At 42.8% G+C, this 14,479-nt stretch overlaps 1 protein-coding gene across 2 annotated transcripts in view; it reads left to right on the top strand.

The window, feature by feature from the left end:
• The window catches only part of LOC145404120 (uncharacterized), a 213,095-nt gene that overhangs the window by 62,019 nt on the left and 136,597 nt on the right, over positions 1 to 14,479 (top strand). For both annotated transcript variants that reach the window (XM_080275742.1, XM_080275743.1), the window contains exon 3: positions 1,045 to 1,190. In XM_080275742.1, the coding sequence (XP_080131868.1) occupies positions 1,045 to 1,190 (146 nt within the window). The remainder of the gene's footprint in view (positions 1 to 1,044; positions 1,191 to 14,479) is intronic.

Here is a 14,479-nt window from a genome sequence, read left to right on the forward strand (position 1 = left end):
GAGGTTTGACTGGAACAGGGAAGGTTTTCAGTCAGCAGATCCAGTGTTTGACCCTTGGCCGTTGACTGCTGCTGCTACTGTGAGCAGGGCAATAGGCAGTCTCTTCAGTGTGTAGAGGAGTTTTGTTATTTAGGGAACATATTATATGCTGGAGGTGGGGCTGGAGCTAGCTATGTGGCTAGGGTAAGGAGTAGTTGGAGGAAGTTCAGGGAATTGTTGCCTCTCCTGACATTGTGAAGGATCTCCCTCCTTGCTAAGAGATCTTTGTATGCGTCATGTGTTAGGAGTACTGTATAATGCTGTGTGGTATTGAGACCTGGGCAGTAAGGGAAGAGAATATATGCAGGGTCAAACATACAGAAATGACAGCGATTAGGTGGATGAGTAGTGTGTCCTTGAATGCGAGGCCTGGGAGGTGGGGGGGGGGGGCTAGGCTTATTATCAAGGAGTTGAGGGGAAGGATGGGACTTTAGTATATTGGTGTTGTGATGAGGAAGGATAGTTTGAAATGGTTTGGATATGTGGCGAGGATGGGGGATGGCAGTTGGGTGTGGAAAGTGAGAAGTGTGAATGTCAGGGGTAGGGTTGCAATTGGCAGACCGAAAAAGGTCTGGGATGTAATAAGAGTGTGACCTCCGGAACAAGGGACCAAATAGGGAGGCTGTCAGAGATTGAACAGCATGGAGAGCTGCCATTAGTGACCAAGGCTGATGCATGCAAGCATGTTGGAGTCATAATGAATGATACCACAACAATACAATAATAATATTACTGTAACAGTTTACAGTATTGTACTTTTATCTTTTCATTGTTTTTCTTTTCCCTTATTTATCATTATGGTTGTCTTTATGTTCATGAGAGGTGTTTGGGTGGGGTATTGTGATTGTTTGGTTATGCGGGGGGAGGTTGTTTCACAAACAACAGACATCTGACATCAGTTTATGGTGTTGTTACACTATTAGTTTGCTAAAGTGAGGGTTTACTATTATTAATATTAACATATCAGTATATTTTTTTTGCTTATGTGGATGTCTTTGTTTTCAGTCAGCAGATGAAGATGATAATGAGGATGATTACAATGATCACCAGTCTGAGGGTGGATCTTCAGAAAGTGAGCAGGATAACACTCGGGACTGGCGTGGGAAGATAAGACAAAACACCTTCAATTCACGTAGCAGATCACCTGAACAGTGAGTTGTGAATGTTAGGTGGTATGGTAGAATACACTTTGTTCTCATTTAAAGTTTTGAATGTTTAAAGGCAAAATGGTACTCTAACTTTTATAGCCAGAGGATGTTTTGGCAAAGCTCAGTAAAATAAGGTGGGGGCGATCAGGCTGAAATAGCAACGTTCTACCAGAGGTAAGTGAAATAATAATTGTTGATATGATAATTCTGTGGTATAAGTGATAAACTGTAGCGCAAAGAACACCCACTTTGATTTCGAAGCAGCTACTTTGGGAGACATGTTCAACTGTAAATGAAAATACAGTAGATGGTATTTCAAGAGCATTTTTATAATGAAACAACTTTAAGTAAAATTACTTCAACCCCTTCATTCTGACATGTTTTTTCATAGCTACAGGTTATAGGTTAAAGTTTTCTTGTCTGGAATGTGTTTCTCATCCTTTGACCATTCAAAACAATTTTTTTTTTTTTTTTTTTTTAAATACTGTATCCTGACAACTTTATTTGTGCTTTGAATAGGTTTTTCCAGTTGGAGGGATTAGAGACAGCATTAATAAACCTCATCTGTTTAAGAGGGGCCATTCCCAAATTGAATAAAATGGTCTTGGAGCAGCAAGAATAAGCTATAAACCATGTCACTCAAATTCAGTGAGTTGACACAAAACATATGCATGCTAGCTTATTGTTATGAATGGTAAATCATGATCATAATCTCTGCACTTGTATGGGGTTTCTGACTAATTAAATGAGTTTCTGGTTTGCCTGATTTGTAATATTATTATTTTATTAGCAAGATTGCATTAGATTACAGTATAAAGGGTAAAGGCAAAAACAAATCAAAGCCTTTGCGTAAATTATTGCCTTAAAAAGCTACATGGCAGTTCATCACAAATACTGTAATACAGTTTAGGAGCCTTTGTGTTATATTGTAGCTTCTCATACTGTTAGACTGATTAAACTGAGAGAGAGAGAGAGAGAGAGATACAAGGAAAATAGTACTGTACTATATTTCAAAGGCCATGCAGCCCGTACTAAGGAGAGACTTCATATTTGTTTGGGAACGCACATCCAGTTTACGATCATTCTAGTGTGAGTATGATCCTATTGAGGTTTTGTTTAGGTGGATCTGCATCAGTGCTATTAATAACATCTATGGGGAGTCTGTTCCAGGTGGAGCAAGTCTTTTATGCTGATCCCTGGTTATCGCGCTTATTTAGTATTGAACATAATGCGTCATAGTGAAATTGCACATTGATGAATGCACAGAACCTATGGGATTTGTTCTCGTTGGTATGGGACACTCCAGTGAAAGCCCAAATTTTCCCTTTTACAACAATTATACCCACTTAATACATACATACTGTTATGGTAAGTACCAAAAACCCACATAGGCATGGTTAGGTAAACAGAAAGTGATGACAAGGGCATAGTAAGGGAGAATATTTAATCTGTTATTGGCAGGGTTGGAATTAATTAAATCAAATAAACTTAATCATGTGATTAAATCATTGATTTTTTTTTTGCTATATTTTTTTTTTTTTTTTAATAAAAATTAACAAAATTAAAAGCTGAAGGTGTATAAAAGTTGTGTATAACTTTGTGTTGGCATTCATTTATTCAGATACTTAAGCATTAAGTCAGCAGATTTTGGAGAATGGTGCCATTAGAAATTGCTACATTGTATGACAAAAAATATTTTACATTTGTGTAACTAACTATTGAAATTATTTGTACATCTGAAATAATGAGCCATACATAAAAAACCAAAGCCATTGGACTAGGTAGGCTGTGCTTTGTCACTTAAGGCCATGCCATAATAATATCAGCTTAAGATTTTTCTGTGTGGTAATATAATCATCTTTGGAATATGCTGTCTTCCTTACCACTGACAACTCAGCCTTAACCAGTAGTGTACAGACAGGACTTGAACAAGTATGTATCTGGATTCTGGGCAGAGGCTTTCAGCCTGAACCATCAATGGATAGACAGGACATGAAGTTAACAGTATTCAGTCTACTGCTTTTGAAATATTAGCTATATAATAAACAGAAAAATCAAATAAATATGACACTCATCCAAATCAGATATACTGTATAAACAAATAATTGAGTTATTGATTTTTAATTTAAAAAAAATAAATAAAAAAATCACCAACCCTGGTTACTGGGTACTTTATTGAACCTTCGACCACTCACTAGCCTTGCATAATTGTAGACGTCTTGAGGTAAATGTACAGTTTAGTTTAAGCTACAGCAAGACCTTACCAGTTCACTGTTTATACTTATGTTTGTTTTCCATATTTTTCTGATTGTTATTACAGTGGGGGTGCCCATCATCCACCCACTTAGTGTAGTGGTACCCTGTTTTTAGGGTTGCTCTACGTCGAGTGGCAAGCCAAATGATCTCCTGTAAACCAGGAAATCATTTACAGCACTGGATGGTAACCTTATAACCAACTGACACGTGTTCCCTACTTGGCAGCAAGTGGGTTGGTAGAGGGGTAGTGCCCTTCCCCGGAAAACGACTAACTAAAAATATGAACAAGAAACCTCGGACCGGGACTGACCAAAAGATGACGACTATGGACCGAAGGAAGGACATGATACGGATAGCGACATGGAATGTAAGGGGTGCAAATGATGAGGCGAAAGGGAGAGAGATTGTCCAGGTGCGTAAGGGTGCGAAAGTGGATGTATATGGATTAACTAAAACTAAATGGAGAGGTGAGAGTGTGAGAGAATGGGAGTATGGATGGGGTACATGTGCAAGAGTAGGTGAGAATGAGAGGGCAAAAGGAGGCATGTGTATTGTTGTGAGTAACAGATGGAAGGAGAATATAGGAGAGTATGGATCAGGTGACTCAAGGATTGTGTGGGTAAAATTGAAAGTTGGACTACAAATGTGGGCGACTGTGTGCGTGTATGCGCCAACGCAAGATCATTCAAGCATAGTGAGAGAAAAGTTCTGGACAAATGTGGAAGTGTGCATGGAAAAGTTTGAAAGGATTGAGAAAGTGTTTTTGAGTGGTGAAATGAATGGTAAAGTAGGGAATGTGAAGGTGGATGGAGTAGTTGGTGATTGGGGTGTGCCTGCTGAGATTGATGACAATGGCAGTGCTTTAGTGGACATTTGTGCCAGGATGGGGTTGTTGATAGCCAATACCCTCTTCAGGCATAAAATGATCCACAATTATACATGATGAGTGATGAGAAGGTGGATGGTAGACTGAATGAAAGGAAGGCTATAATTGATTATGTGTGTGTGGATGAAAGGGTGCGAAGATGTGTAATGGATGCAAGAGCCTATAGAGGTTGGGGGAGTGGACTTTCTGACCACCACCAAGTGGTGGTCAGAATCAAGGTCCAAATAAAATGGAGAAACAGAGGAAGGGAAGGATGGGAGGAAGGAGTAGATGCAAGGAGAGTGGAAAGGTTACAAGAGGATGAGAAAAAGGCAGAATATAAGAGAGAAGTGGAGGAATGATTGGGTAAATATGAATTGGAGCAGATGGGGGACGTGGAAGGTGTGTGCAATATATTCACAGAAGAAATATGTGCAGCATGTGTGGTGGTGTGTGGGGTGAAGAGAAGATGAAAGGGGGTGCAAGAAACAGCATGGTGGAATGAAGAGGTGAGACAGGCTGTGGCACAAAAGAAACAAGCATATAGTGTGTGGATGAGAAATAGAGGCGTGGAAGAAGTTGAGAGATGGAAGAGAGAGTTATGTGTAGAAAGGAAGAGAGAGGTGGAATGATTAGTAAGAGAGAGTAAGAAGAGAGTGGATGAGGAATTTGGAAAGAATTTGAGTGTCAGGTGGAGGGAATGTAAGAAAATGTTCTGGAAAGAGGTAAAGAGAGTCAGACAGGGTGGCAGTGAAGTTAGTTGGGGAGTGAAAGATCAAAATGGTAGATTACTAGTTGAGAAGGGAGAATAAGTGAGTAGATGGAGAGAACATTTTAATGAATTGTTGAACATAGAGAATGAAAGTAATGCGAATATAAGTGGCTGGGAGAAGGAGGGAGGTGAGAAGACCGGGAGAAATCAGTAAGATGGAAGTTGTGGAAGCAATGAAGAAAGTCAAAATGGGGAAAGCCCCAGGAATTGATGGAGTGTGTGGTGAAATGCTGAAACATGGGAGAGAGATAGTGGTAGAATGGATGTGGAAGATGTGCAAATTGGCCTGGGAAGAAGGTAGAGTCCCAGAGGATTGGAAGTCAGGTATAATTGTCCCCTGTACAAAGGGAAAGGGGAAAAAGAAGTGTGTGGTAATCATAGGGGCATTTGTCTTCTAAGTATAATGGGAAAAGTATACAGTAGGATACTCATTGACAGAGTTTGGGAAATAACCGAGGAATTAGTTGGAGAAGAGCAGTGAGGCTTTAGGAAGAGAAGAGGTTGTGTAGATCAGGTATTCATTTTTAGATCTTTAGTGAAAAACTTTCTAGAGAAGGGAAAGAAGTTGTATGTGGCCCTCATGGATTTGGAGGAAGCATATGACAGGGTGGACAGACAAGGATTGTGGAAAGTATTAAGAATATATGGAGTAGATGAGAAGTTGTTGAATGTTGTGAAGAGTATGTATGAGGGTGCTAAGGCTGCAGAGTGTGTGGATAGTGAACTGAGTGAGTTTTTCTCTTTGAAGGTTGGGTTGAAACAGGGATGTGTCATGTCTCCATGGTTGTTCAATCTGTGTATTGATGGGGTTATAAAAGAGATACAAGGTAGGGCAGGGATGTTGGAGTGGCACTAATGAGAGAGGGCAATGTTTGGAAACTCGCTGTACTGTTGTTTGTAGATGACACTGTATTGTTAAGTGAAGATGAAGGGGAGCCTTAAGGCTTGGTGGATGAGTTTGGGAGTGTGTGTAAGATTCGGAATCTAAAGGTTAATTTAGGGAAGAGTAAAGGTATGGTCTTTGAGAGAGGTGAAGTCAGTGAATGTACAGTGAGGTTGGATGATGAGGAAATGGAAAATGTGAGTGTGTTTAAGTACTTGGGTAGTGTGATGAGTAAGGGTGGAATTTCTGCGGCATTTTGGAGCCGCAGACTGGGAGGCCCTCAGGCAGTACTTCTTTGATTTTCCCTGGAATGATTATTGCTTCCATGGCCGTGAGCCATCTGAGTGTGCCTTGCGCATTACGGAGGTTAATCTCTCGGGCATGGAAGCATACATTCCTTTCTCATATCCTTTGACTAATGCAAGAAAGCCTTGGTTTAATCACGCTTGTTCTAATGCTGTCCGCAACAAGGAGAGGGCCTACAAAAGGTACCGGAGCCAACCCACCCCTGAATCACATCATCTTTACGTTTCTGCCCGGAATCGTGCTAAGTCTGTTCTTCGCTCTACTAAAAATAATTTCATCCATACTAAATGCTCTCAACTCTCCAACTCGAATTCTTCCCGCTCCTTTTGGCATCTTGCCAAAAATCTTTCTAACAACTTTACCTCATCATCCTTCCCTCCTCTTTTCTACTCTGATGGTTCTGTAGCTATTTCTTCTACTGATAAAGCAGATCTCTTCGCACAGACTTTCTCCTCCAATTCTACCTTAGACGATTCCGGTTCTGTTCCTCCATCACTTCCCCCCTCTGACTTCCTCATGGCTGACATTAAAATTTCTTCAGTTGATGTATTTTCTGCCATCACTGGCCTCAGTACTAACAAGGCATATGGGCCTGATGGGGTCCCTCCTGTTGTTCTCAAGAACTGTGCTTCTGTGCTTACACCCTGCCTAGGCAAACTCTTTCGTCTTTGTCTGTCAACTTGTACCTTTCCTTCTGGCTGGAAGTTTGCTCTCATTCAGCCAGTCCCAAAGAAGGGTGACCACTCCCAACCCTCCAACTATCGTCCAATTGCTTTAACGTCCTGTATTTCAAAAGTTTTCGAGTCAATTCTTAATAGAAAAATTTTAAGGCATCTTTCCTATCACAACCTTCTTTCCGATCGTCAGTATGGGTTCCGTCAGGGACGCTCCACTGGCGATCTTCTCACCTACTTTTCAGACTCCTGGTCATCCTCCTTTCGGGACTTTGGCGAAAGCTTTGCCATTGCACTTGACATCTCAAAGGCTTTCGATCGAGTCTGGCATAAATCTTTAATTTCCAAACTGCCCTCCTACGGTTTCTATCCTTCTATCTGTCCCTTCATCGCTAGCTTCCTTTCTGGTCGTTCTATAGCCGCTGTTATAGACGGCCATCGTTCTTCTCCTAGATCTATCAACAGTGGTGTTCCTCAGGGCTCTGTCCTATCACCAACTCTCTTCCTTTTATTCATCAATGATCTTCTAAGCTGTACATCTAACCCTATCCACTCATACGCTGATGACTCCACCCTTCACCTTTCCATTCGGTTCCCGCAACGCCCATCTCAACAGTTACTTCAACAAACAAGGGATGAGGCTATGGCACACCTAATGTCTGACTTGGCTCGTATCTCTGACTGGGGTAAAAATAATATGGTTGTCTTTAATGCATCTAAGACTCAGTTCTTACACCTTTCAACCCGACAAAATCTTCCACAGGTATACCCACTAATGTTTAATAATATTCAGCTTAATCCTACATCATCCTTGAACATGCTTGGGGTTTCATTTACTCGGGACTTATCTTGGAAAGATCATATTACATCTCTTGTAAAATCTGCTTCCAAGAGATTGGGTGTGCTAAGCCGACTCCGCTCTTTCTTTACCCCTGCGCAATTGTTGACTCTATACAGGAGTTTTATCTGCCCCTGTGTGGAGTACAACTCTCATGTGTGGGGAGGCTCCCCTCATACAGCTCTTCTCAATAGGGTGGAGTCAAAGGCTTTTCGTCTCATTAACTCTCCTCCTCTTACTGACTCCCTTCAACCTCTGTCTCTTCGCCGCACTGTTGCATCTTTATCTCTTTTCTATCGCTACTTTAATGGTCACTGCTCCTCTGAACTGTCTGCTTGCATTCCTCCACCTCTACGACGGGCGCGTAGCACCCGTCTGGCAGCAGACTCTCATCCTTTTTCTGTCCAACTCTCTAATGCAAGAATTAACCGTTACTCCCAGGCTTTCATTTATACAACAGGTCAACTCTGGAACTGTCTCCCTCTGTCTGTATTTCCTGCTGCCTATGATCTCCAGTCTTTCAAACGCAGTGTGTCCAGGCATCTCAAAATGATCGGATCTTGAATTTGGCTCTATATTGTATTTTGTTTTTCTCTAGGAGGGAACTGTTACTGCGAGCTCATGGCCTTAGGTTCCTTCTTCCTCGCATTAAAAAAAAAAAAAAAAAAAAAAAAAAAAAAAAAAAGAAGAAGAAGAAGAAGAAGAAGAAGGAAGAAAGGTTGCTGGTTCCTTGAAGGCAGTGATAAGAAACAGGGAAGTGAGCATGGAAGTGAAAAAGTTATTACATGACAGTATTGTGATACCAATTGTAACGTATGGAAATGAAGCTTGGACATTGTTGGAGGGACGCAAGTCAAGAGTGAGAGTAGTGGAAATGAGTTATTTGAAAGGAGCATGTGGAGTCACATGGAGGGACAGACTGACAAATAAGGATGTGAAGGAGCATTGTGGTGTGGATGTGGATGTGATAGGAAGCATTAGGAGAAACACACTGAGGTGGATTGGCCATGTGGAGAGGATGGAGCGTGAGAGACTGACGAGGTGAGTGTATGTGAGTGAGGTGGAGGGGGAGAGAGGGAGGGGAAGGCCAAGGATGAGATGGAGGGATGGAGAGAGGGGTGTGTGAATTGGGAGCGGTGCAGTGAAATGACGGGGGACAGAGTGACATGGATGCAATTTGTGGCCGCCCCATATAGGGGATGAAGGCGTCTGGCAATAGATAGATAGATTACAGTGCTAAATGATTGCCTTAATGGTGGTAACCTATTTTGACAATTCTGAACATTGCCAAAGAGCTGGATTCCATATTGTGATGTGCCGAAGACAGACATATGCTATCTAAGAGCGCAGTTTTTGGAACAAAATTGCCCTTATCATTACTGATTTATTCAAACCTAAAACAAATTATGGTAACAGTGCAACCTGCCACATTACCTGCCATATAGTGCACACCTTTTTCCCCAAAATTTGTATTAAAAAAATAAAAAAAAAAAAAAGAAGAAGAAGAAGGTCATGGTTTGGGATAAGCTTACAGATTGAGGTGACTGAGACATTGGGCAATAACAGTCAGAAGAAAGTCACTCGTTCGCCATGGTAATTATTTATAAAAATTTCATTTATGGAGACTTAAATGAGTGTGTATTATCATAAATACACATCAGTCCAGGCATTCTATGGGTTAGAAATGCATAGGCAGCAAGGACTGAGTTATTGGACCATGCCAACCCCATTGATAAATTGTAAACAAAGAGCAGCTGATCTTGTTGCATGTAAGGCAGCAGTGAAAAACTCGCATGTTTGTGTACTGTATTTCCACCATAAATTAATAACCTAATGCAGGTTTAGAAATACAGTAATCCCCCATATATTCAGACATTATAGAGCAAAAGGCATGTCCGGAAAGTGGCAACATCCGGATAATGAACACTATTCCCCTACTATACCTAGACCCTACTTATACCCATCCTCCAACATATACCTAACCTGTTTGTACTGTACCTGTGCTTAATTTGGCAGTGTTTTCCAATCATTCTGCCATATTTAGACGTCAAAATACACATAGGAATATCCAAAGTAATGTCAAACACCAAGAAAATCATGTAGACAAAACACTAACTATACTACAAACTGTTGCCAGATGCCATAATCCCGCAAGAGGTTCCCATTTGACTTCTGAGTTATTTGTTTTACGGGGAGGAGGCCGTAGCACGGGCCGAACAGGGTAGTACTCCCGAGGGGAGTGGGAATGCTGGTGATAGGGAGAGCTGGAGCTCCTGTTTCACTAGCTATCTAACCATCCCCCTTTGCTGACCTTTTCAGTGTGACAGTAACATGGAGAGTAGACCAGCATACTCTCCCAAACATTTCCTCTAACTATCTATGCACTACACCACATGCACTTTACATTTCACACAACGTATCCCACTACGTTACAGGGGTTGGCGCCAGCAAGGGCATGCGGCCAGAAAACTTTGCCCCCGCTACCTAGTGGCGGACTTCTGGGGGGAGGCGTGGTGGGGGTTCCGCCGGCATAGATCATGGGTCCAGGGCGAGATGGGGCTCGGGCCTGTGCTAGAGGGTACAGGGCATTGCGGTTCCCAGGCTGCCGCTTCCGCCCAATAGAGAGGGGCCCGAACCTGGGAGTAGCGCCCCAGGAGGCTGCCCTATCAGTGGGTGTATAATGGCGGGATAGTTTCAGTGCCAAGACGCGCTTGGAGGGTGTCCCTGCAGCTGTCCTGGCAGGGTGCCCCGAGGCCACTACCACAGCCACTGGTAAGCTGGTGGGCTAGGGGTCCCAGATCCATTGCCTGGACCTGGGATTGCGCAGTGAGTGGGACCTGTGCTGTGTCTGTCCCCATTTATTAATACTGAAGATGACAAAACAAAAAAGGTTTCAAAGCAAGCCTGAGGACAGTAAATCACCCATGGGGATGAGGGTGGGTTCATGGAATGTGGGAAGTTTGAGGGGAAGAGCAGGGGAAGTCATTGAGGCATTCAGTTGGAGGTGGGTGGATGTGGCGTGTTTGCAGGAAGTCCAGTACAGGGGTGGATCAGCCAGAAAGATTGTTAGGAAGGACTGTTGTTATAAGTTGTTTTGGCAGGGGGAGCCAAACGGATATGGAGGTGTTGGTGTGATGGTTGCGGAGAAATGGGTGGAATATGTTATGAATGTTTTGAGAGTAAGCGATAGGATATTGGTAGTGAAAATTCTGTTGGGAAGAAAGATAGCTGTGATTATATCAGCATATGCTCCACAGGCAGGATTGGATGAATCAGAGAAAGATAGATTTTGGGATGATTTAATACGTGTAGTGGGTGGTATGCGGGATGATGAGATAGTGATTTTGGGAGGGGACTTAAATGGTCATGTAGGTGAAGCAGCACAAGGTTATGAAGGAGTGCATGGGGGATGTGCATGTGGTCTAAGGAATGCAGAAGGGGAAAGGATACTCGAGTTTGGGGAGGCAACGGATATGATTGTGTGCAACACATATTTTAGGAAAAGAGACACTAGGTTAATTACGTATGAGTCTGGGGGAAATAGTAGTCAGATAGATTATTTTCTGGTTAGGAGGGCCGATCGGAGGTTAGTGAGGGATGTTAAAGTTATAGGAAGTGAGGAGTGTGTGCAGCAGCACAAACTATTGATTTGTGATATGGTGCTTAAAGAACAAGTGATGAAAAAGAGGACTTATGTACCTAGGAGGAAAATATGGAAGCTGAAAAACCAAGTAGTAAGGGATGCCTTCTATAGCGAGTTGAGGAGAGTGGTGGCTGAACAGGGAGCTGTAGACAGAGGCGTTAATGAACAGTACAGAGCCCTCAAGAACAATTTCTTGAGAGTTACTGATGTAACATGCGGCTGGACAAGAGGACCACCAAGACATAAAGTAACTTGGTGGTGGGATGAGGGTGTAGAAGCTGCAATTAAGGAGAAAAGAAGGCTTTTCCGGGAATGGAAGAAGGGTGGTAGCAAAGAGGAATATTTGGCTGCCAAGCGTAGGGCTAGGAGAGAGGTATACAGGGCAAAGTCTGTGTCACAGAGACAATTACTTGATAACCTAAATCATGGGGAAAGGAAAAATATATTTAGGGTGGCAGGTCAGGTGAAGAGGGATAATCGGGATATCATAGGTGAGCAGTGTGTGAAGAATGATGAAGGAAGGGTAGTGGTGAACAGTGAGGATATTAAAGATGCATGGAGAGAGCATCATAACTGGTTGTTGAATGAGGAGTTTTACTGGGACAGGGAAGGTTTGGAGCCAGCAGATCCAGTGTCTGGCCCTTGGCCTTTGATTGATACTGCTACTGTGAGTGGGGCAATAGGCAGGATGAGGGTGGGGAAGGCAGCAGGTGTGTCTGGGTTGACTGCCGAAATGTTGAAGGCCTCAGGCGATATAGGGGTGAGTTTAGTCACTGACCTGATAAACAGGATTATTTATGAGTGTGTTGTCCCAGATGATTGGCTGAAGAGTATAATTGTAAATGTGTATAAAGGGAAGGGTGATGCCCTGGAAAGAGGAAATTATAGAGGTATAAAGCTTTTAGATCAGATAATGAAGGTAATGGAGAGAGTTTTAGAAGGTATGATTAGAGAAAGAGTGAATATTGATGAGATGCAGTTTGGGTTTATGCCAGGTAGGGGGACCACTGATGCCATATTCATTGTTCAACAGCTTCAGGAAAAATATATTGGTAGGAGAAGGGATCTTTATTTTGTTTTTGTTGATTTGGAAAAGGCCTTTGACAGAGTCCCTAGAGAGGTGGTGAAGTGGGCAATGAGAAAGCTTGGCTTGGAGGAGTGGCTGGTTAGGGTGGTTATGGCCATGTATGTGGATGCTCACACCCAGGTGAGAGTGATTGGAGATTTGAGTGATGAGTTTTCCGTGAATGTTGGTGTGCATCAGGGGTCAGTCTTGAGTCCCATGTTGTTTATCATGGTACTTGAAGCCCTTTCACGTGACTTTAGAAACGGACTCCCGTGGGAGTTGTTGTTTGCTGATGATTTGGTGTTGATTGCAGAGAATGAAAGGGAGGTGGAGGAAAGGTTTAGGAAGTGGAGAGATGGTATGGGGCAAAAGGGTTTAAGGGTAAATGCAGATAAAACAAAAGTGATGATATCTAGGGTTGGTGGTGGTACTGTCAAAGACGAGGGAGAGCGGCCATGTGCAGTTTGCCACAAGGGCGTGGGAAGTAATTCCATCTTGTGCAGTGTGTGTGATAAATGGGTGCATAAGAGATGTAGTGGTATCAGAGGTAGACTGCGAGATAATGCTGATTTTATGTGTGCGGCGTGCCGGGGTGAGCAGGTGGAGATCGTCAGACATGAAAGGATTGAACTTGCTGGTGAATCTCTTGAGTGTGTGGAAGAGTTTTGTTATTTGGGAGACATGTTGTGTGCTGGAGGTGGGGCTGGAGCTAGCTCTGTGGCTAGGGTGAGAAGTGGTTGGAAGAAGTTCAGGGAACTGTTGCCTCTCCTGACATTGAGAGGGCTCTCCCTACGTGCTAAGGGGTCTTTGTATGCAGCATGTGTTAGGAGTGTAATGCTGTATGGCAGTGAGACCTGGGCAGTGAAGGAGGAAGACATTCGCCGGCTCAGACGTACAGAAATGACAATGATTAGGTGGATGTGCAGTGCGTCCCTGCGTCCAAGGCCTGGAGGGGCTGGGTTTACAATGGAAGAGTTGAGAGGTAGGATGGGACTGGAGTGTATTGGTGTTGTGATGAGGAGAGGTAGATTGAGGTGGTTTGGACATGTGGAGAGGATGGTGGATGATAATTGGGTGAGGAAGGTGAGAAGTGTTAATATTGGGGGTGGGGTTGTGAGGGGTAGACCGAGAAAGACATGGGACGAGGTCATTAAGTGTGACCTTAGGGTTAAGGGACTGAACAGGGAGGCTGCAATGGATCGTGCAGCGTGGAGAGCCGCCATTAGGTGACCAAGGCCGACACATGCAAGCATGTGGGAGCCTTTAAAAACGAAACGAAACGAAAACGAAACGAACCCTACCTATACACTACCATACGCACAGTATCCTTCTTAATTTTGTCAGTGTTTTCTGGTCATTCTGCCATATTTAGACATCAAAACACATGTAGGAATATTCAAAGTAATGCTATAACACCAAGAAAATGATGAAAAAAAATAAAAAAAGACACCCTACCTATACACTACTGTATTTACAGTACCTCTCCTTATTTTGGAGGTGTTTTCTGGTCATTCTGCAATATTTTGACTTAAAAATACATACAGGAATATCCAAAGTTATGCTAAACACCAAGAAAACATTCAAAACTAGAATAGCACTCAGTAGAATGCATACTTCCGCCAAGGCCCAACATTTTATGAAAATGTTGAAAAATGCCCTATCTTGCAATGTAAAAGAAAGTGCAAAAAAAAAAAAAATCCTGGAACCACACCAAAATGTAATGGAGTCTATTCTGGGCCAAGGCCCATTCTTCTGCCAAATTTCATGGATATCCTTCCAGTAGTTTTTGTGTAACCTTGCTCACAAACCAACCAACAAACAAACAAAGAAATGGACAGGGTTGAAAACATACCCTCCTCCATCTTACAAGAAACAAAACTACACAGAGCACAGAAAACACCCAACATTTCATAACTTCACCACCATTCGACAGGACCGGGCCGACGTTGGTGGCGGTGTACTCATCACCCTGGTACACAAATCCATCAA

Source organism: Coenobita brevimanus, chromosome 62 (assembly GCF_032717465.1).
Source record: "Coenobita brevimanus isolate Jiangsu-jjx chromosome 62, ASM3271746v2, whole genome shotgun sequence".
Taxonomy (NCBI): domain Eukaryota; kingdom Metazoa; phylum Arthropoda; class Malacostraca; order Decapoda; family Coenobitidae; genus Coenobita; species Coenobita brevimanus.